Source organism: Amblyraja radiata, chromosome 5 (assembly GCF_010909765.2).
Source record: "Amblyraja radiata isolate CabotCenter1 chromosome 5, sAmbRad1.1.pri, whole genome shotgun sequence".
In the NCBI taxonomy this organism is placed as follows: domain Eukaryota; kingdom Metazoa; phylum Chordata; class Chondrichthyes; order Rajiformes; family Rajidae; genus Amblyraja; species Amblyraja radiata.
Genome location: NC_045960.1, coordinates 6,148,659 through 6,172,212, shown reverse-complemented (window position 1 = coordinate 6,172,212; position 23,554 = coordinate 6,148,659). Strand labels below are relative to the sequence as shown.

At 47.1% G+C, this 23,554-nt stretch overlaps 1 protein-coding gene across 1 annotated transcript in view; it reads left to right on the top strand.

Annotated features, from left to right (window-relative positions):
• The window catches only part of ppp1cb (protein phosphatase 1 catalytic subunit beta), a 131,676-nt gene that overhangs the window by 92,773 nt on the left and 15,349 nt on the right, over positions 1-23,554 (top strand). Inside the window, exons 3-5 of the mRNA XM_033020556.1 lie at positions 8,130-8,360; positions 13,691-13,795; positions 18,993-19,064. Coding sequence (XP_032876447.1) covers positions 8,130-8,360; positions 13,691-13,795; positions 18,993-19,064 — 408 coding nt within the window. The remainder of the gene's footprint in view (positions 1-8,129; positions 8,361-13,690; positions 13,796-18,992; positions 19,065-23,554) is intronic.

The window sequence follows — 23,554 nt, the reverse complement described above, 5'->3', positions numbered from 1 at the left end:
TTACTTTAGAGTTCGCTCGGATAAAGGTTACCGTGAGCCAACCACACATTTCATTTTGCAGACCCTCCCAGTTATAGAGACGGCTTTGTGGAGCACCGCACTGTCCCACAACAATCCGTGCAGAGCGAATGACTGTCTGCTGTGACACTGTGGTGCACTGTAATATTACATGCACCACATGTATATTACAGTGCACCACAGTGTCACAGCAGACAACCGTTTGTAATCCTGAGCAGAATTACATTCTAACGTGCCTGGCAAAATCAAGGATGTTGTAAACTGCAACTGGCCGCACAAAACCGCCAGCTGTGAGCTAATCTGGCAATCAGACTAATGGTCACAAAACATTATGATTGAGCTTCATTTACTGCCATTTATTATTGCTGCACACAATGTCTATACAACCCTGGATCACTTTTAAAGCAGAAAAAAAAGCATCTGTAATATTACTTGAATTTAAGATTAACGTTCATGTTTGCTATGAGATGAGAAATATGAGTTCACTCAGATATAGGAGCAGAATTAGGCCATTCGGCCCGTCGAGTCTGCTCCCCCATTCGATCATGGCTGATCTATCTTTCCCTCTCAACCCCATTCTCCTGCCTTCATTTACTGTCAGCTATGTTTGTGAAGCTCCGACCCTTGCCAACAGTGTGTGGAGTGCCAGTGTCAAAGACTGCCACTGCATAGAATACAGTTCTGCATAGAGTATAGAAGTTGGGCTGTGAGTATAGAAGTTGGGATTTTATGTTACAGTTGTACAAGACGTTGGCGAGGTCACATTTGTGTTCACTTTTAATCACCCTGCTATAGGCAAGATGTTGTTAAGCTAGAAAGGGCGCAGAGAAGATTTAGTTTAGAGATACAGTGTGGAAACAGGCCCTTCGGCCCACCAAGTCCGCATCGACCAGCGATCCCCGCACAGTAACACTATCCTACACACACGAGGGACAATTTACATTTATACCAAGCCAATGAACCTACAAACCTGTCCGTCATTGGATTGTGGGAGGAAACCGAAGATCTTGGAGAAAACCCACACGGCTACAGGGAAAACGTACAAACTCCGTACAGACAGCACCCGTAGTTTGGATTGAGCACGGGTCTCCGGCGCTGTAAACGCAGTAAGACTCCACCGCTACGCCACTGTTACCGCCCCAATATCCATTTGCGAGGATCTTGCCAGGACTTAAGGGACTAAAGCTACAGGGAGAGGTTGGGCAGGCTAGGACTTTAATCCTTGCAGGAGGCTGAGCAGTGATCTTGCAAAGGTGTATAAGTATTAGAGGGGAATAGATAGGATAGATGGTCTTTTAACCAGAGTGGGGAATCGAGAACCAGAGGTTGTGGATTCAAGGTGAGAGGAGAAAGATTTAATAAGAACCTGAGGGGCAACTTATTCCACACAGATGGTGGTGGGTGTATGGAACGAGCTGCCAGGGAGGTAGTTGAGGCAGTACCATAACAGCATTTAAACTTTGGACAGGTTCATGGAAAGATAAGGTGGACAGTTAGAACCTTTCCCCAGGGTGGAAGTGTCCAGCACTAGAGGGCATAGCTTTAAATCCCTGTCCCATTGTACGAGGTCATTCAAGAGTTCTCCCGAGTTTGCCCTGATTTGAACTTAGAGATTTACGGTAATGGCCGCTCGTAGGAACTCGGGGCCCTCGTGGACATTTTTCAACATGTTGAAACATCTTCACGAGTCTTCCCGAGCTTACCGCGTTTCCCGAGTACCTGCCGTTAACGTTACGAGCCACTAAGAGACGTCCCAAGCTCAGACGTACCCGCTACGTTCATTCTATGTGCTTACCACGAGTTTGATTCTTTTTTTTTAACTCGGAAGAGCTCTTGAATGAACTCGTACAGTGGGACAGGGCTTTTATAGCTTTAAGGTAACGTTTAATCGAGACGTGATTTTTTTTTTAATACAGAGAGTGGCAGGGGCTTGGAACGCATTGCCAGGGGTGCTGGTGGTGGAAGCAGATACGACAATGGTATTTAAAATGCTTTTAGACAGGCACATGGAAGTGCATGGAATAGAGGGATATGGATCAGGTACAGGCAGATGAGATCAATTTGACGACATCATATTGGGCACAAACATTGTGGGCCAAAGGGCCTGTTCCTGAGCTGTTCTATGTGTTACGTTCTATAAAATAACACTGGCAGGGAGTTTGAAGGAAAATCTTAAAGCTTTTATTTTAATATGAAGTATGTTAAGATCAAGGAAAAGATATGGCCCATTAGAAAATGAATGTTCACTCTGTGCATGGAGGATAATGGAGGATAACTGAACCATCTTCTCTCCAACTAGAGAGCGGTCCTGACCTACACTCTCCCTCATTGGAGACCCTCGGACTATCTTCAATAGGACTTTACTGGACTTTATCTTGCATGAAACGTCATTCCCTTTTTCCTATATCTGTACACTGTGGACTGCTTGATTGTAATCCTGTGTCGTTTTTCCGCTGACTGGATAGCACGCAACAAAAAAGCTTTTCACTGGACCTCTGTACGCGTGACAATAAACTAAACTTAATTGGTGGGGTCTTAAACAAAATTCTTCCCGTCTGTATTCACGTTGGAGAATGAGATTAGATGGAAAGATGGATGAGATGTCGTGGATGGCTTAAAAGGTGGAGGAATCCTCGGGTGCTGCTATGGTAGGGAAGTGAGAGGATTTCGGAGACTCTGACAGAAGTTCAGTTTAGTTTATTGTCACTTGTACCGAGGTACAGTGAAAAGCTTTTGTTGTGTGCTAACCAGTCAGCGGAAAGACAATACACGATTACAATCGACCCGTTTACAGTGTGTAGATACATGATAAGGGAATAACGTTCAGCGCAAGGTAAAAGCCAGCAAAGTCCGGTCAAGGATAGTCCGAGGAACATCACAGAGGTAGATAGTAGTTCAGCACTGCTCTCTGGTTGAAATGATCACATTTTCTCTGGCCACTAAAGAGGTGCAGGATGACTGGGTTACCAATGAACGTGAGGCCTTTATTCAAGATACTGTGGCGGCTCCCAAGGGTCGGGCCACTCCCACTATCAAACCCCTCGGCACAGGGATGGATGAGTCCGGATGCGGCCCTTAGTTAGGGGGATAAAAGGCAAGGGTTTAGGTGCCATTTTCCTGTAGCAGACTCGTCTGGTAAGGAGAAAGACCGCTATTAAAAACACCTCCCGAAGCACCTGGCTCCGCGCCTTCATTTCGGGATCGACGTATCGCTACATTGGTGACCCCGACAGACGACCTTTGTGTTGGACACGGGGGGCCGGCCGGAGGCCGTGTCGATTGTCTGGTTAAAGCCGGCACATTTGGACATTGACCCTCCTCAGCCACGAGGTGGCCCCCCTTCGTGGCTCCCTCCGCCTGTCCCTCAACCTATCCCTCCATCTGTGCCTCCGCCAGCCCCTCGGTCGGCCGACTTCCGTACACGGTTTGGTCGGGTTGTACGGCCGCCGGTGCGTTTTGTGCCTCTGGTTCTGGGGGGGGGCGGGGGGGGTTCGACGTAGCACTACAATATTCAAGAAGGGCAGCAGGCACAAGGCGGATAATTACAAGCTGGTGAGTCCAATAACAATGGTCAGCACATTATTCCAAAAAAATCTGCGGATCAGGTGAATTGGCACTGGAGAAGCAAGAATTTACAGGGAGGGCTTCAAGGGAATTCGCTTTCTCTCTAGTTTATTAAATTTGTCAATGAGTCCAAGAAAGAACTGCAGATGCTGGAAAAATCGAAGGTAGACACTAAATGCTGGAGAAACTCAGCGGGTGAGGCAGCATCTATGGAGCGAAGGAATAGGTGACGTTTCGGGTCGAGACCCTCCTTCAGACTGATCAAGGAGATAGTTGTCTTTGCTCTGTTGAGCTACCCTGCACTCAAGTGAGGCTTTTGACATGGTTCCATGTGAAAATCTACTCGAAAAGATAAGGGGGGAGAGAGAACTGGGCAGATCAGGCAACGCCAGTGGAGGGAAATAAGAGTCAACGTTTTGGGTCAAGACCCTTCATCTTGACTGAAGGGGTTGTGGGGAAGTAGCCAATATAAGGAGGAGAGGGGAGGGGCGAGGGTTCGCAAGCCCTAGGTGGATACAGGACATAGTCATAGAGTCATACTATGTGGGAACAGGCCCTTCGGCCCAACTTGCCCACACCGACTAATTTCCCCCATCCATGTAACTGTCCAAATGTCTGCCTCCTCCAGCAGCCTGTTCCATACACCCACCACCCTTTGTGTGGAAAAAAAAGTTACCCTTGGGTTCCTATTAAATCTTTCCCCCCTTAAACATATGTCCCCTGGCTCTCCATTCCCCTACTCTGGGCAAAAGACTGTGCATTTACACAATTTATTCCTTTCATGATCTTGTACACCTTGGGCGGTCACGGTGGCGCAGCAGCAGAGTTGCTGCTAAAGCCCCTGTCCCACTTAGGAAACCTGAACGGAAACCTCTGGAGACTTTGCGCCCCACCCAAGGTTTCCGTGCGGTTCCCGGAAGTTTTTGTCAGTCTCCCTACCTGCTTCCACTACCTGCAACCTCCGGGAACCGCACAGAAACCTTGGGTGGGGCGCAAAGTCTCCAGAGGTTTCCGTTCAGGTTTCCTAAGTGGGACAGGGGCATTACAGCGCTTGCAGCTCCGGAGACCCAGGTTCCATCCCGACTATGGGTGCTGCCTGTGTGGAGTTTGTACGTTCTCCCCGTGACCTGCGTGGGTTTTCTCCGAGATCTTCGGTTTCCGCCCACACTCCAAAGACGTGCAGGTTTGTAGGTTAATTGGCTTGGTGTAAGTGTAAATTGTCCCTCGTGTGTGTAGGGTAGTTTTAGTGTGCGGGGATCGCTGGTCGGTGCGGACTCTGTGGGCTGTTTCCACGCTGTGTCTCTAAACTAAACCTAACCTCTATAAGATCACCCCCTCATCCTCCTGCTCTCCAAAGAATAATGTCCTGGCCTGCTCAACCTCTCCCTCGGGTAAGGAAGGGAGAGCTGATGGAATCCAGTGGGACTGGTAACATTGGATTGGTGTTGGGAGCGGAGTGGCGAGGGTTGTTTTAGCGATTGGAAGCTGGTGACCAGCGATGTACTGCATGCATTGGTGTAAGCCCCTTGCATGCGAATGCAGGAGAAGGCCATGAACAATGGTGGTGTTTTGGACAGTGAGGAGGCTACCCTTTGGCAACAGAACAATATTGATGAGTGGATAAGAATCAATCAATCAAAGACTTTATTGTCATTCAAAAATACACCAACAAATGCAAGTCTGAACGAACTTTTGTTGCATCTGGCTCACCGTGCAACATAAAATAACAAAAGGATAAAATGGATAAAAAGATAAAATGGTTAAAAAGATAAAATAGATAAAAAGATAAAATAGATAATAGTGGCGGCACATTATATGGAATTCAAGAGTCTGATGGCTCGGGGGAAGAAGCTGTTGCAAAACCTGGCCGTTCTGCTCCTTATACTACGATACCTTTTGCCCGAGGGCAGCAGAGTGAACAATCCATGATGGAGATGTGTTAGATTAGATTAGATTAGATTAGATTCGTTTTATTGTCATTCAGACCTTTCGGTCTGAACGAAATTTTGTTTCCCTGCAGTCATACATATAATTAAAAAAATGGCAAAAACACACATCAACACAAATTTAACATCCACCACAGTGAGTTCACCAAACACCTCCTCACTGTGGTGGAAGGCAAAATCTTAAAGTCTCTGTCTCTTCCCCCTTTGTTCTCCCTCTGTGCCGAGGCGACGGTTCAAACTCCGCGGGTGGTTGCTGCCTCCGCCACAACTCAAGTTCAAGTTCAAGTTCAAGTTAGTTTATTGTCATGTGTCCCTGTATAGGACAATGAAATTCTTGCTTTGCTTAAGCACACAGAAAATAGTAGGCATTTACTACAAAACAGATAAATGTGTCCATATTGGTAAATATATACACACATGAATAAATAAACTGATAGTGCAAATAACAGAAAGTGGTTGGTAATAATCAGAGTTTTGTCCGAGCCAGGTTTAATAGCCTGATGGCTGAGGGGAAGTAACTATTCCTGAACCTGGTTGTTGCAGTCTTCAGGCTCCTGTACCTTCTACCTGAAGGTAGCAGGGAGATGAGTGTGTGGCCAGGATGGTGTGGGTCTTTCATGATACTGCCAGCCTTTTTGAGGGCCGAGTCGGGTCTCCAGGGCCGAGTCGGGTCTCCGCCGCTGCTGCTGCTGCCGCCGCCACAGCTTCTGTGCCGAGCCGGGTCTCCGCTGTTGCTGCTGCCGCCGCTACACCTTCGGGGCCGAGTCAGGTCTCCGCTGCTGCTGCTGTTGCTGCTACAGCTCCAGGGCCGAGTCAGGTCTCCGCTGCTGCTGCTGCCGCCGCTACACCTTCGGGGCCGAGTCAGGTCTCCGTTGCTGCTGCTGCCGCCGCCACAGCTCCAGGGCCGAGCCGGGTCTCCGCTGCTGCTGCTGCCGCCGCCACAGCTTCGGTGCCGAGTCAGGTCTCCGGTGCTGCTGCTGCCGCCGCTACAGCTTCGGTGCCGAGTCTGGTCTCCGCTGCTGCTGCTGTTGCCGCTACAGCTTCGGTGCCGCCCGCTCCGCCATTAGGCCTCGGCGCAGACGGAGACGGGGAATACGACCGAAGAAAGTCGCATCCCCCGAAGGAAGAGACCAAAACATGTTTCTCCCACCCCACCCACACACATACACAACTTAATAAAACAAAATTAACTAAAACATGACAATGAACAAAACGAAAGAAAAAAAAACAGACGGACTGCAGGTGGGCCGCAGCTGTTAAGCCAGCGCCGCCATCTTGTGGGGTCTTGTATAATGCTGTTGGCCTTGGACAAGCAACGTTTGCACGCAATGTCCTGGATTGAAGGAAGAGAAGTCCCGAAGAAGGCAGAGACATGGCAGAAGAATTCAAGTCAGAAAAATATAGCATGATGCACTTGTGTGCAATAAGTCACAGAGTTTGAGTTCTGAGAAGTTTGGGGCAGCACAAGGGACCCGGGTTCGATCCTGGTTCCGTGCTGTCTGCACGGAGTTTGTACGTTCTCCCTGTGACCTGCGGGGGTTTACTCCGGGTGCTCCGGTTTCACCCCCCCCCCCGTTCCGAAGTGGTGCAGGTTTGTAGGTTAATTGGCTTCTGTAAGTTGTAAATTGTCTCTAGTGTGTGTAGGTTAGTGTACTAGGTGATTGCTGGTCGGCACAGACTCGGTGGGCCGAAGGGCCTGTTTCCGTCCTGTATCACTAAAGTCTAAAGACGAATAAACTAGGATATACACGGTGAATGTTAAAGCTCCAAATGGTACCAAGGACCAGAATAAATTGGTGGACACATCCCATAGGATGGTAGCATTGGTAGATAAAGTTTTTTGTTGTTTAGAAAATACCTTCTTACAGCATGTTACAGCATGTTACAAACCATGCTGTAAGGTGTTACATATGACCATGCTACAGCATGGAAACGGGCCCTTCGGCTCACCGAGTCCACGCCGACCCGTGATCACCCGTTCACTAGTTTTGTCCTACGCACTAGGGACAATTTACAATTGGAAGTGTCTTTTTTACCCAGATGTGGTTGTGTCCTGGAATGCATAGCTGGCGGGGAGCGGAGGGACAGGATCTTTCTCAGCGCTCAGGCCACAGGCGTGGGCTGGGAAACGTGATGAGCTGACATGATCTCATGAAAATGATGGCTCAAACATCCCTGTGTCTCTGCTCTTTAACCCTGACTCTGACAATTTAACGCGGTGAATCTACGGGTAGAGTCGCTGCCTTACAGCGCTTGCAGCGCCGGAGAACCGGGTTCCATCTTGACTACGGGTGCTGTCTGTACTGAGTTTGTACGTTCTCCCCGTGACCTGCGTGGGTTTTCTCCGAGATCTTCGGTTTCCTCCCTCACTCCAAAGACGTACAGGTTTGTAGATTAATTGGCTTGGTGTAAGTGTAAATTGCTCCCAGTGCGTGTGGGATAGTGTTAGTGTGCAGGGATCGGTGCGGACTCGGTGGGCCGAAGGGCCTGTTTCCGCACTGTATCTCTAAACTAAACTAAAATTCAAGATCGGGAAGATTAATTCCATAAAGCTATTATATGTAAAGAGTAAATATTTTATTTTCTCTTCTATTTCCGCAGGTGACATTCATGGACAATACACTGATCTCCTGAGGTTGTTTGAATATGGAGGCTTTCCACCGGAAGCAAACTACTTGTTCTTGGGCGATTACGTAGATCGAGGGAAGCAGTCCCTAGAGACCATTTGCCTCCTCCTCGCATACAAGATTAAATACCCAGAGAACTTCTTTCTCTTGCGGGGAAACCACGAGTGTGCCAGCATCAACCGCATCTATGGCTTCTACGATGAGTGTGAGTATCTAGCTGCTGCAACTCAACTTGCTGTGCAGAACATGAGCTGCACCTTTAACCTGTCTCTACATGGACAGCGCAATGTGTAGAAACGCGAGGCCAAGCACAGGCTCCTCCGCTCAGTCTGCTAAACCTGCCTGATCTCCCGGTTGTTCAGCACTTCAACTCCCCCTCCCATCCCCACACTGACCTTTCTGTCCTGGGCCTCCTCCACTGTCAGAGTGAGGCCCAGTGCAAATTGGAGGAACAGCACCTCATATTTTGCTTTGCAGCCCAGCGGTATGAACATTGACTTCTCTAACATCAAATAGCCCTTGCTTTTCCTTTCTCTTCATCCCCTCCCCTTCCCAGTTCTCCCACCAGTCTGACTGTCCTCCTGATTGACTCTGTATGCCTCGGTGTCACCTTCTTCTTGCTAACAATTATCCATTATACATTTTCCTTGATCTCCATCCCCTTTGATATCTTATTTTCACACTTTACACCTCCTTATCTCTGTGTATCCCTCTACCATGACTCTCAGTCTGAAGAAGGGTCTCAACCCGAAACATCACCCATTCCTTCTCTCCAAAGATGCTGCCTGTCCCGCTGCGATACTCCAGCAATTTTGTGTCTATCTTAGGTTCAGATGGATATGGGCCGAACGTGGGTAGGTGGGACTAGTGTAAATGGGGCACAGACACAAAGTCCTGGTGTAACTCAGCGGGTCAGGCGCCATCTCTGGAGAACAGGGATGAGTGACGTTTCTGGTCGGGGCCCTTCGTCAGACTGAATGCAGAGGGGTGGGAACTGGAGGTGAGTAAAAGGTCCTGACCCGGTCAGATCCGGAGCAAAGACCTGATCTAGATGGGGCATGTTGGTCGGCATGGGCTAACATAGAAACATAGAAACATAGAAAATAGGTGCAGGAGTAGGCCATTCGGTCCTTCGAGCCTGCACCGTCATTCAATATGATCATGGCTGATCATCCAACTCAGTATCCTGTACCTGCCTTCTCTCCATACCCCCTGATACCTTTAGCCACAAGGGCCACATCTAACTCCCTCTTAAATATAGCCAGTGAACTGGCCTCAACTACCTTCTGTGGCAGAGAATTCCACAGATTCACCACTCTCTGTGTGAAAAATGTTTTTCTCATCTCATTCCTAAAGGATTTCCCCTTTATCCTTAAGCTGTGACCCCTTGTTCTGGACTTCCCCAACATCGGGAACAATCTTCCTGCATCTAGCCTGTCCAACCCCTTAAGAATTTTAGTTGGGCCAAAGGACCTTTGGCTAGTTGGGCCAAAGGACCTGTGTCCATGGTGCATGACTCTATGACACAAGCACAATCTACAAGAGGTGTGGACAGGTGCATGCATGTGAAAGGATGAGAGAGATACGGGCCAAATGGGACATGTGTTACAAGAGAACATGTGCAAGGATCTGACTAGTGGAACTGAAAAAGGCTCACTCATCTGTTTAGTTGCAAAACAGCTTTATGAGCAAGAGAGGCCAAAAACAATACATGTCTCGGTATGTGAGGTGTCCAGTTTTACAGCCGCACATGTCTCTCTCTTTCCCTCTCCCTCCCCCTTCCCCTCCCCATCTCCCATCTCCCCTTCCCCTTCCCCTTCCCCCTCTCTCTCTCCCCCCCTCTCTCTCTCCCCCCCTCCCCCCCCCCCCCTACAAAGTACTATCAGCCACAGACCGGCGTGTAAAGCAATGCACAGCGTTACAGACTTGGCGCACAAACCAATACACACAGCGCTATAGACTTGGCACGTGAAGGTAATACACACAACGTTGCCGGTTTGGCGCGCAAAGGTTTAAACAGAGCGCTGTCGGCTTCACGGGTGGGAATTTAAACAACGAGCTGTCGGCTGCAGCGCTGTGGGTTCTAAATATCACGCTACCAGCCACAGAGCTATGTGTCACAGACTGTTCTGGAAAATTCTCGTACAACAAGGTGGGGCATCTTGGTCGGCATGGTCAAGTTGGGCCGAATGGCCTGCTGTATGAATTGTAAGAATTTCCGCTACTGCCTCAAAACTAAGTAAATGTATTAGTTTTCCATATCCAAATTGTGACTGATTCCAGGACTAATTTCAGTGCAAAAATCAGCTTCATTTTATTTCAATTATTATTTGACCTCTGCAGATTCTTTAAGTAATCGGAAGAAATATTCATGTAAATCTGAGCGTTCACTTTCTGGCCCTTGGCGAGGAAAATGAGCAAAACTGGGCAAGTGGGGATGTGAAAGTTGAGTTGCAGCTCCCACCCACATAGGAGCGGGAACTGGTGAGGGAGAGTGGGCCGGGTTGTCATGGACTGCCCGCTGCCAGAGATCTCTGTCCTTGCTTGCATGTGTCGGGCAGGATGAAACACATCGTGCTGGATTCCACTCGCTCCGTCCTCATTCAATTGAATATTTATTATCACATGTGACATGTCACAGTGAAATTCTTTGTTTAGCGTACCCTATGCAAAGAGTCGCCACATATAGGACGCAGAAATGGTTACACAGTGTTCAATGTAGCCCCAATGATCCCTCTCCGTTCTCTCGGTACCCCTCGCCTCCCCCCATCCCCCCCTCACGCGGGACCCGTCTTTGTTCTCTCGGCCCCCCCTCTCCTATCCCCCCCACGCGGGGCTTCTCTTCATCCTCTCTTCATCTTCATCCCTGTCATCAAAGCTTCGGAGAGCAGAGTGACACCTCCACCCTCGACACACCGCTGACATAAGCAGCAGTGAGTGGTTTGCCAGATGTGAAGCATAGACCGTTGAACGGTGCAGCACAGGGACAGGTCCTTCGGCCCACAATGTCCGCGCTGTACATGATGCCAAGTTAAACCAATCTCATCTGCCTGCACGTCCTTATCCATCTATTCCCTGCACTTCCACGTGCCTATCCAAAACCTCTCAAACGCCATTATCGTATCTGCCTCCACCACCACCCGTGGCAAAGCGTTCCAGAGCCCAAAAAAAACACTTGCCCCGCACATCTCCATGAAACTTTCCCCCTCTCGCCTTACAGCTATGCCTTCTCCACGCTGGGGAAATAGGTTCTGGCTCTCCACTTGGAATCAGAATCGGAATCAGAATCAGAATGCCGTTTATTGTCATTTGTACCTAAGTTCAAACAAAATTTAGTTTCTGCATTCATACGAGCAAGAAACAAACCAAGACACACAATTAGCACAATTTACACAAACATCCATCACAGTGAATCTCCAAACACCTCCTCACTGTGATGGAAGGCAAAGTCTTGTCTCTCCCCTGTTCTTTATTCTTCTCCCGATGTCAAAGTACCCGGCAGGCGATGGCAAGTCTCGCGGCCGATAAAGCCGTGCCGGGTGATGCAAGGCCCCGCTCCGGGTCGTTTTAACCCCGCGATTCGGGCGGGAGAAGTTGCCGTTGCGGGAGCTCCGAAAAGCGGTCTCCCACCTGGGACCCGCGAGCTCCCGATGTTACCGTCCACCGGGCCTGCGAAGTCGGGTCGCAGCCGCGCGCCACCACAGCTCTCCACGCTCCGAAGCCGATTGATGGTGAATCCGTAGGCCTTATCCTCTCCGTATCCCTCTATTCCCTGCACTTCCATGTGCCTGTCCAAAAGCCTCTCAAACGCCATTATCGTATCTGCCTCCACCACCACCCCTGGCAATGTGTTCCAGGCACCCACCACTCTCTGTGTAAAAAAACACGTGCCCCGCACATCTCCATGAAACTTTCCCCTTCTCGCCTTACAACTATGCATTCTCCATGCTGGGGAAATAGGTTCTGGCTGTCCACTTGGTTCCTATCCAGAGTGTTCAAAATACATCTTCTGGGATAGTTATATTTCCTCCATCATTCCCCGCTTCATTTTTATCCTTCTGCAACTCTCTGTTAGCCATTTAGTCAAAAAACTGCACAAAGTGCTGGAGTAACTCTGCGGATCAGGCAGCATCTCTGGAGAACATAGGTAGGTGATGTTTCTGCTCTGGGCTTTTCCCCTCTCTGAATAAGGGTCTCGACCCAAAACGTCACCCATTCCTTCTCTCCAGAAATGCTGCTGTCCCGCTGAGTTACTCCAGCTTTTTTTGTCTATCTATCCGTGTTCTCGAGAAATGCTGCCTGACTTTCTGAGTTACTCAAGCACTTTGTCATTTTTCTGTTGTAAACCAGCCTCTGCAGTTCGTTGTATCTCCCATTTGGTCATCTGCGTTCCGGCTCTGCATAGCTTGGGAATGGTGTTGACGTCCCCATTGATTAAATACTCATTGGAGGCTGCCTCTGTTAGCTGGTTGTATTCCCTCGAATGATTCTTGGACTCTTCATTAGAATATCTGGTGTTTATTTTCCTCGGCTGTTCAATTTTACTTCTAGTGTAGGGAGTGGAAGAGAAAGTGGGATAACACAAAACTAGTGTGAATGGGTGATCGATGGTCGGCGTGGGCTCAGTGGGCTGTAGAACCTATTCCCAACTCAACTAAAAACGAAACTAAAGAATAACAAATGATAGACCGAAAGTGCTGGAGTAACTCAGCGAGTCAGTCAGCAGGTAGACACAAAATGCTGGAGTAACTCAGAATCAAAATCAGAATTAGAATGCTTTATTGTCATTGCATGTGTCACATACAACGAGATTACTGTGTCTCTCCATTTAAAAGAACTTCAAACATTCACAACTCAGCGGGACAGGCAGCATCTCTGGAGAGAAGGAATGGGTCAGTCAGCATCTCTGGGGAAAAAAAGGGATAGGTAACGGTTCGGGTCAGGACCCTTCTTCAAACCCGACTCAAAATGTCACCTAGCCCTTTTCTCGAGAGAAACATAGAAAATAGGTGCAAGAGTAGGCCATTCGGTCTTTCGAGTCAGCACCGGCATTCAAGATGATCATGGATGATCATCCACAATCAGTACCCTGTTCCTGTCTTCTCCCCATATCCCTTGGTACCCTTAGCCTTAAGCTGCCTGACCCATGAGTTACTCCAGCACTTTGTGTCCATTTTGAGTATAAACCAGCATCTGCTGTTCCTTTTGATTACATTATGAGTGATAGTACGGGATTAGTTCCAACAAGTACCCCCACCCCAAGTACCAGTTAACTGTATGAAGGACCCCAGTACTTGAGCGGGGCTTCAAGTTGGAGTCCCTTTTTCTCCAGAGATGCTGCCTGACTCGCTGAGTTACTCCAGCACTTTGTGTGTATCTGTGGCATAAACCCGCATCTGCAGTTCTTTGTTGCTACAGCAATAAATGAGAATGCTTCTTCATGGCTGGTGGGGAATGGGGTGGAGAGAGATCTTTGAAGTTGAGTAAGATATTAAAAAATAATAATTTCCCAAACGATGTTATTAATTTCCACAGGCAAGAGACGTTTTAATATCAAACTCTGGAAGACATTTACAGACTGCTTCAACTGCCTTCCAATTGCCGCAATTGTGGATGAGAAAATCTTCTGTTGCCATGGAGGTGAGATTCCATCTTTGCCTTTTAATTTAGATTTTAGTTTTAGAGATACAGACCCTTCGGCCCACTGAGCCCTCGCCGACCAGCACATTAACACTATCCTACACACACTAGGGACAACTTACACATGCACCAAGCCAATTAACCTACACACCTGGATGTCTTTGGAGTGTGGGAGTTAACCGAATATCTCGGAGAAAACCAGGTCATGGGGAGAACGTACAAACTCCGTACAGACGGCACCCATAGTCGGGATCGAACCTGGGTCTCCGGCGCTGTAAGGCAGCAACTCTACCGCTGCACCACCATGCCACCCTCACGTTTCTGCCGCTTCTCACGTTGGGCTGTGATCCTTTCGATTTGTGTTGGAAATTTGTGTGCAGTATTAAAATTAATCTGGAAGAGCTTGGAGGTTTCCACTGGCAAAGATTGGGAGCTTTACACCCTTCAGACAAGAAGCCTGTTTAGTCTCAGTTTCCACAACCCTGACTCTCAGCTTGGCTTTCATAATAAAATCATAATCATCAAAGAGCAAAATCATAATAATAATATCGCGATGCATCACAGCATGGTTTGGGAACAGTTCCATCCAGGACCGCAAGAAATTGTGAACGCAGCCCAGACCGTCACACAAACCAACCTCCCTTCCATTGACTCCATCTACACCTCACGCTGCCTCGGCAAGGCCAGCAGCATCATCAAGGACTAGTCGCACCCTGGCCACTCCCTCTTCTCCCCTCTCCCCTCAGACAAGAGGTACAGAAGTGTGAAAACGCACACCTCCAGATTCAGGGACAGTTTCTTCCCAGCTGTTATCAGGCAACTGAATCATCCTACCACAACCAGAGAGCAGTGTTGAACTACTATCTACCTCTTTGGTGACCCTCGGACTATCGTTGATCAGACTTTACCTTGCACAAGACGTTATTCCCTAATCATGTATGTATGCACTGTAGATGGCGCGATTGTAATCATGTATTGTCTTTCTGCTGACTAGTTAGCACGCAACAAAAAAGCTTTTCACTGTACCTCAGTACACGTCACCATAAACTAAACTGAACTGATAAACTAAACTGATTTTCTGCCACCACCGAGGCACAAATCACTCACATTGTGAAACGAAATTGTGTAGAGGGTTATCGGTTCAGAGAATTTAAAAAAAATTCCGACTTTCTCTAATTGATTTCCACTTGGATACGAGCATGTTAAACAATGTTCTGCTTTGACATATCTCGATGGTTATTATGAAAAGAAAAGTACTTCAAACTAACGAGAGGAAATTAGATTCTGATTAAATTGCAGCAGCACCATCTGTAACTGGAAACAGTGACCTATATCTAGGTGCCTAGTTACAGCCAGTCTGTAAATGGTGTTTGTATATTGCTGAGGGATTGTGTTTGCATGACCATTATCATCTCATCATTTGTAACGTCAACAGCCTTTTCTTTTAAATATTGTTGGCGGATTATGTTTGCGTCACTTGTGACTAATGGTGTGCAGTTTGCTTTTGTCCAAGTGGTGTTTCAGAACTAGGTTAGAAACATAGAAAATAGGTGCAGGAGTCGGCCATTCGGCCCTTCGAGCCAGCACCGCCATTCACTGCGATCATGGCTGATCATGCAAAATCAGTAACCCCGTTCCTGCTTTCTCTCCACATCCCTTGATTCCGTTAGACCTAAGAGCTAAATCTAACTGTCTTGAGACAGGTTAATGTGGATGGGAATAATCGGTCTGTGTGCTGAAATAGGGAGTGCTCAGACTTGCACTGATTCCACCTATTGAGCAGGTTTTGCTCAGCAAACAGTGTGGCAATTCTAAGGGCTGCATGTATGACACTAGGTGTACAAAAATGCTGGAGAAACTCAGCGGGTGAGGCAGCATCTATGAAGCGAAGGAAATAGGCAACGTTTCAGGCCGAAACCCTTCTTCAGACGTATGATACTATCCTTGATCGGACTTTGCTGGCTTTGCCTTGCACTGAACATATTCCCTTATCATGTATCTGTACACTGTAGATGGCTCAATTGTAATCATGTATTAAAACATAGAAAATAGGTGCAGGAGTGGGCCATTCGGCTCTTCGAGGCAGCACCGCCATTCACTATGGTCACGGTTTATCATCCACAATCAGTACCCCGTTCCTGCTCTCTCCCCATAACTTATCACTGTAGCTCGGCACAATTGTAATTTTGTAATTTATTTATTTATTTAGGGGACAGTGCATATTAATAAACATTTACATGTAATACGCAAGATTGTAGCCAGTAGCTAATTTCCGTCTTTAGTCCCTCTGGTAAACAAGGTAAACACATCACAACACAATCAATCAATAAGAAAAAAAAGACAAAACACAAGACAAAAACAAAACAAAACAAACAATAAAGTAAAAAAGTAGCAATAAAAGAGTACCATAGGATAATTTTAAGGTAGATTATGATTGCAATTTTGATTTTGCAGTAAGCATGTTTTTAGATGTTTGGTAAATGAGGTAAGGGTTGGCAGATCCCGTATGACGCATGGTATCGCGTTCCAGGTCTGCGACGCTCGATATGAAAATACTGACTGCCCAAAGACACTTTTCCTAAATGGGATTATACAATCACCCCTGGAGGCTGCTCTTGTCGACCTATTTGTGTTTTTCTTTATGAAGTCCTTTAACGGAGGTGGGGCTAGTCCACGGAAGATTTTGTAAACCAAAATCGAGTCCGAATATTTGATTACGTTTTCCCAGCTCAGCAGATCAAATTTCTTCAGGATGTTACAGTGATGGTACATTCTGGGCTTTTTGTCAAGAGTTTTTAGGGCTTGTTTATAAGCAATTTCAACAGGCTTTAGTGTGGACTTACATGCCTGTGACCAAGTTGTTATACAGTAGGTCATGTATGGCACAATCATTGCATTAAAATATAGTTTGGCTGAATCAATAGTTAAATTATTTCTAATATATCTAAAGTTGGACAAATTAAATTTTATTAAATTTACTGTTCTTTTCACCTGTTGTTTGAAGCAGAGCTGTGAATCGATCACGATTCCTAAATATTTAAACTCATGTACAATTTTAAGTTTTGTTCCATGTACAAACACATCAGGATCTCCATCAGTACTTGCCTTTTTGGAGAAAAACATACAGACAGTCTTTGACACGTTAAGATGTAGATCAGAAAACTGCAACCAGTTTGACACATTAATCATAGCAGCTAATAGGTCTTGTGCAGCTTGATGTTTGTTTTTGGCATGCGACCACAAACTAAACTACATACTGTGTTTCATGGATGCACTCTACCCAGCCTGTTTTCCATGCACTCAATGGATAAGAAATGAATCCCAGTAACAGACAAAGGTTGATTAAAACGAGTATAGGTTATTGATATGATGGCAGCATTTATGATTGTTGGCAATCCTGAAGGGTGGCACGGCTAGCAGAGCCGCTGGCTCACACCGCCAGAGACGCCGGTTCGATCCCGGCCTCGGGTGCTGTCCATGTGGAGTTTACACCTTCTCCCTATGACCTTGGGGGTTTCCTCTGGATGTGGGTTTGTGGGTTAATTGGCCCTCTGTTAATTGCCTCTAATGTGTAGGGATGAGAAAGTGGGATAATGTGGAACTAGTGTAAACGCTGATCAATGGCCGGCGTGGACTCGATGGGTCGAAGGGCTGTATTTCTAAACTAAACTAAGCGGTTTAAGTTTTGTTTTTGCAGCATTTTTGATGGATGCTAGCAAAGGTTTAGTATGGCTTATTGTCACGTGTACCGTGGTACAGAGAAAAGCTTTTGTTGCGTGCTAACCAGTCAGCGGAAAGGCAATACATGATTACAATCGAACCGAAGATAGACACAAAAAGCCGGAGTAACTCAGCGGGACAGGCAGAATCTGGAGAGAAGGCCTGTCAGAAAAAAGGTCTCGACCCGAAACGTCACCAATTCCTTCTCTCCAAAGACGTTGCCTGTCCCGCTGAGTTACTCCAGCTTTTTGTGTCTACAGTATCTTCAGTTTAAACCAGCATCTGCAGTTCCTTCCAACACATTACAATCGAGCCGCCCACAGTGTACAGATACATGATAAAGGGAATACCATTTAGTGCAAGATGAAGTCTGATTACAGTTACTGCTAGACTAGTAAATTAAATGTTTATATACTTAATTTTTAGCCGGTGGCATCTGAACCTATAATTTCCAGACATATTGTGATTATGGTATCTTTTGACAATCAGCTATATTACATATTAAAACAGTTGACAATGTTATAGATTGTCCAGTTGTTAGAAACCAAGGAGAAGCAGGAGTGGGCCACAGTTGGGATGGGGGGAGATACTCTTACTGTAGTACTCGTCAAATAATCTAGTTCGAGTCTTTGCTGAATCATAGATTCAATACAACAAAGTAACACACATCCTTGCACAAGGGGCCTTCATTGCCTCTGTAATGGGCCTGTCCCACTTAGGCGACTGCAGGAGACTATGCTGTCGCCACATGTTCGCGGGTGGTTGCCGGGTTGTCGCCTTCTTGGTTGTGATTAGTTCCCGCATTCTGGGAACTAGTCACGGCGTCATTCATGTTGAAAAATTAGCGGCGACCTGAACGAAGCCGCCATGGAGAGTAGCGAGAATTCTCGTGCCGTAGGTGCAGTGGTAGTGGGTCGCCAGGAGGTCGAAGGTTGTCGTAGGTTTTCGTAGGTTGTAGCCGGTGCTGACCGGTGAATTTCATTGGCTCATTGAGGGGGGGGGGGGAAAACGTAAACAGTAGTTTTCAGAACCAAGGATAACCGGCTGGTAATGTTAAATGTCCAACGAGCTTCACAGCCGTGCATCTCTGGCTTCTTAAAAGTTGTCTCCACTCCTTCTCCCCTTCTTTTAAAGGACTTAAGTGACCCTTCCCGTACACTGTGCTTTCACCGTCTTAATTACTGTGCCAACCTTCCTGTTCATCGCAGTGTGTGTCTGTATCACCTTGGCTTTGCACCGTGTGAATTTCACTCAGACAGCGCTCCCCCCGCTTGCCCTGTCCCCCTCCTGCATAACGGGCTGGTGAAGGAAGCGATGTGTGTGTGTGTGTGTGTGTGTGCATGCGTGCGTGCGTGTGTGTGTGTTCCACTCTGACAGTCGCCGGTTTATCAGCGACCTGCTACGACTTGTCAGTCACCTGAAAAAATTGCCTAAATGGGACAGGCCCCTAATGAATCTATTTTTGTTCTTTCCACAGGACTGTCACCAGACCTGCAATCGATGGAACAGATCCGCAGAATCATGAGGCCAACGGATGTTCCTGACACAGGTGAGGCAGGCAGGCAGATCACAAGCAATCTCTAACCTAACCTGCAGATGCTGCTTTACACCGACGATAGATTTGGGTCCAGACTCTTCTTCAAACTGAGAGTCAGGGGAGAGGGAGACAAGGAGATATGGAAGGGTACCCCGCCCAAGCAAAATATGAGGTGCTGTTCCTCCAATTTGCGCTGGGCCTCACTCTGACAATGGAGGAGGCCCAGGACAGAAAGATCAATGTGGGGGGGGGGGGAGTTAAAGTGTTTAGCAACTGGGGGATGGTAAGGATGCTGTTTGCAAGATGCTAAGCTTTATCAGCCCATACCTTGAGGAGTTACCTTGAGGAGATACCTTGAGGAGCAACCATCTCTGGAGAGAAGGAATGGGTGACGTTTCGGGCCCAGACCCTTCTTCAGACTGAGAGTCAGGGGAGAGAGAGATATAGAGACACATAGAAAATAGGTGCAGGAGTAGGCCATTCGGCCCTTCGAGCCTGCACCGCCATTCAATATGATCATGGCTGATCATCCAACTCAGTATCCTGTACCTGCCTTCTCTCCATACCCCCTGATCCCTTTAGCCACAAGGGCCACATCTAACTCCCTCTTAAATATAGCCAATGAACTGGCCTCAACTACCTTCTGTGGCAGAGAATTCCACAGATTCACCACTCTCTGTGTGAAAAAAAAAAAAAATCTCATCTCGGTTGTGAATTTATTTTTTTCTCATCTCGGTTACCCATATGGATACCCATCTCGATACCCATATGGAAGGGTAGGGTGAGAAAATGAGACATCAAAGGGGATGAAGGTCCGGGAAAATGTAGTAGATCATTGTTAGCTTGGAGAAGGTGACAAGGAAGCAAACAGAGATAAAATCTAATCAGGGCAGTCAGACCGTGCGGGGCTGGGAAACTATAAGGTTGGAGGCTGTGGAGGGCAGACAGACAGAAGTGATGAAATCAGGAATGGTCTGTGAGATGATGCACTGGTGTCCGTCTGTGGGGTCATGGTCCAAGGATAAGTGGGAGAGTTGTCGCCTGGCCTCTGTGCGCCAGACTACCAGAGCACCTCCCTTGTCGGCGGGTTTGATTATAACGTCGGGGTTGCTGCAGAGTGAGCGGGGGGCTATACGTTCAGAGGGGGTGAGCAGGTAAGGGGATGAAATATAAAGGTCTTAAAAGGTAAGAAGGCCGCAAACAATTCTCTCACACCAGCACCATGAATATTTATCATGTTCATAAGTTATAGGAGCAGAATTAGGCCAATCGGCCCATCAAGTCTACTGCATCACTCATTCATGGCTGATCTGTTTTTCCCTCTCAACCCCATTCTCCTGCCTTCTCCCCATAACCTCTGACACACGTACTAATCAAGAATCTATCTATCTCTGCCTTAAAAATATCCATCGACTTGGCCTCCACAGCCGTCTGTGGCAATGAACTACACAGATTCACCACCCTCTGACTGAAGAAATTCCTCCTCATCTCCTTTCTAAATCTACATCCTTTAATTCTGAGGCCATGGCCTCCAGTCCTAGACTCTCCCACTAGTGGAAACATCCTCTCCACATTCACTCTATCCAAGCCGTTCACTGTTCTAGTTTCAATGAGGTCCCCCCTTATCTTTCTAAACTCCAGCGAGTACAGGCCCAGTGCCGTCAAACGCTCATCATATGTTAACCCACTCATTCCTGGGATCATTCTCATTATCTCCAATGAGGTAGATGGTAGGTCAGGGCCTCTCGCTAGTTGGTGATAGGATAGTTGGTGATAGTTGCCTTATAACAGCTGGGAAGAAACTTATTGTTAAAAGGCAAGAAATAGCAAGTAAAAGCAGAATATGAGGTGCTGCTCCTTCACTTTCCGGTAGTGTTCATTCTGGCCATGGAGGGGGCCCAGGACAGAAAGGTCGGATTCGGAATGGGAGGGGGAGTTGAAGTGCTGAGCCACAGGGAGATCAGGTTGGTTAATGCGGACCGAGCGGAGGTGTTCGGCAAAACGATCGTCAAGCCTACGCTTGGTCTCACTGATGTAGATCAGCTGACATCTAGAGCAGCGGATACAATAGATGAGGATGCAGGTGAACCTGTGTCACACCTGGAACGACTGCTTGGGTCCTTGAATGGAGTCGAGGGGGGAGGTAAAGCGACAAGTGTAGTATCTCCTGCAGTTGTAAGGGAAAGTGCCCGGGGAGGGGGTGGTACGGGTGGGAAGGGAAGAATTGACCAGGGAGTTACGGAGGGAGCGGTCTTTGCGGAAAGCAGACGGGGGGGGGGGAGATGGGAAGATGTGGCGAGTGGTGGGGTCACGTTGGAGGTGGCGAAAATGATGGAGGACTATTTGTTGTATGTGACGGCTAGTGGGATGGAAGGTGAGGACTAGGGGGACTCGGCCCTGATTAGTAATATTCACAAAAATTTGCTTTTTAAATCAGCAGATCAGCCACAGAAGGCTGTGGAGGACAAGTTGATGGTTATTTTTAAGACAGAGATTGATTGATTCCTGATTAACACGTGTGTCGGGTTAGGAAGAGAAGACAGGAGAATGGGGTTGAGAGGGAAAGATGGATCAGCTATGATTGAATGGCAGAGTAGTCTTGCTGGGCCGAATGGCCAAATTCTGCTCCTATGACTAATGAACATGGAATTATTTGAACTATTCTCGAGCCATTTGCTTAATTCTCAGTTGCTGCCAAAATGATGGTTCATGTGACTAGCGGAAAATCACAAATGATTGCACTGTCTAGACAAATTAATCTCTTGATCAGCGCAATCTTTAATTTGCATGGTATTTGGGTTAAAAACTATACTTTCAATTATTTTGTGTATTTGTAGCACAGGAGAAGCATGCCATTTAATAAAATGAACTAACTTCAATTTAGAGAGACGAGGAACTGCAGATTCTGGAATCTAGTATTGTAGAACTAATGTAGGTAGGGCAGCTTGGTTGGTGTGGGCAAGTTGGGCTGAGGATCTGTTTATACTCTGTATATAACTCTATAACTATGTATGGCTTTGTAAAACACAACGTTTTGGAGTAACTCAGCAGGTCAGGCAGCATCTGTGGAGGACATGGATAGGCAATGTTTCGGGTCGGGACCGAAGAAGGGTCCCAACCTAAAACGTCACCCGTCCATGTCCTCCAGAGATGCTGCCTGACCTGCTGAGTTACTCCAAATGTGGTGGCAAAAACAGGAAAGTAGACTATTATCTGAATGGTGGCCGATTAGGAAAAGGGGAGATGCAACGAGACCTGGGTGTCATGGTACACCAGTCATTGAAAGTAGGCATGCAGGTGCAGCAGGCAGTGAAGAGAGCGAATGGTTTGTTAGCATTCGTAGCAAAAGGATTTGAGTATAGGAGCAGGGAGGTTCTACTGCAGTTGTACAGGGTCTTGGTGAGACCACACCTGGAGTATTGCGTACAGTCTTGGTCTCCTAATCTGAGGAAAGACATTCTTGCCATAGAGGGAGTACAGAGAATGTTCACCAAACTGATTCCTGGGATGTCAGGACTTTCATATGAAGAAAGACTGGATAGACTCGGCTTGTACTAGCTAAAATGTAGAAGATTGAGGGGGGATCTTATAGAAACTTACAAAATTCTTAAGGGGTTGGACAGGCTAGATGCAGGAAGATTGTTCCCGATGTTGGGGAAGTCCAGAACAAGGGGTCACAGTTTAAGGATAAGGTGGAAATCTTTTAGGACCGAGATGAGAAAAACATTTTTCACACAGAGAGTGGTGAATCTGTAGAATTCTCTGCCACAGAAGGTAGTTGAGGCCAGTTCATTGGCTATATTTAAGAGGGAGTTAGATGTGGCCCTTGTGCATAAAGGGATCAGGGGGTATGGAGAGAAGGCAGGTACGGGATACTGAGTTGGATGATCAGCCATGATCATATTGAATGGCGGTGCAGGCTCGAAGGGCCGAATGGCCTACTCCTGCACCTATTTTCTATTTATTCACTGGAGTTTAGAAGGATGAGGGGGATCTTATAGAAACATATAAAATTATAAAAGGACTGGACAAGCTAGATGCAGGAAAAATGTTCCCAATGTTGGGCGAGTCCAGAACCAGGGGCCACAGTTTTAGAATAAAGGGGAGGCCATTTAAGACTGAGGTGAGAAAAAACCTTTTCACCCAGAGAGTTGTGAATTTGTGGAATTCCCTGCCACAGAGGGCAGTGGAGGCCAAGTCACTGGATGGATTTAAGAGAGAGTTAGATAGAGCTCTAGGGGCTAGTGGAATCAAGGGATATGGGTAGAAGGCAGGCACGGATTATTGATTGGGGACGATCAGCCATGATCACAATGAATGGCGGTGCAGGCTGGAAGGGCCGAATGACCTCCTCCTGCACCTATTGTCTATGTTTCTATGCTGCTTGACTCGCTGAGTTACTCCAACACTTTGTGCTCTAGTTTCAGATTAATCCTGCTTGCACTGTTTCATAAAAATATTCAAATTCAAAGCTTTTTTTGTAAATTATGTCTAGATTTTAA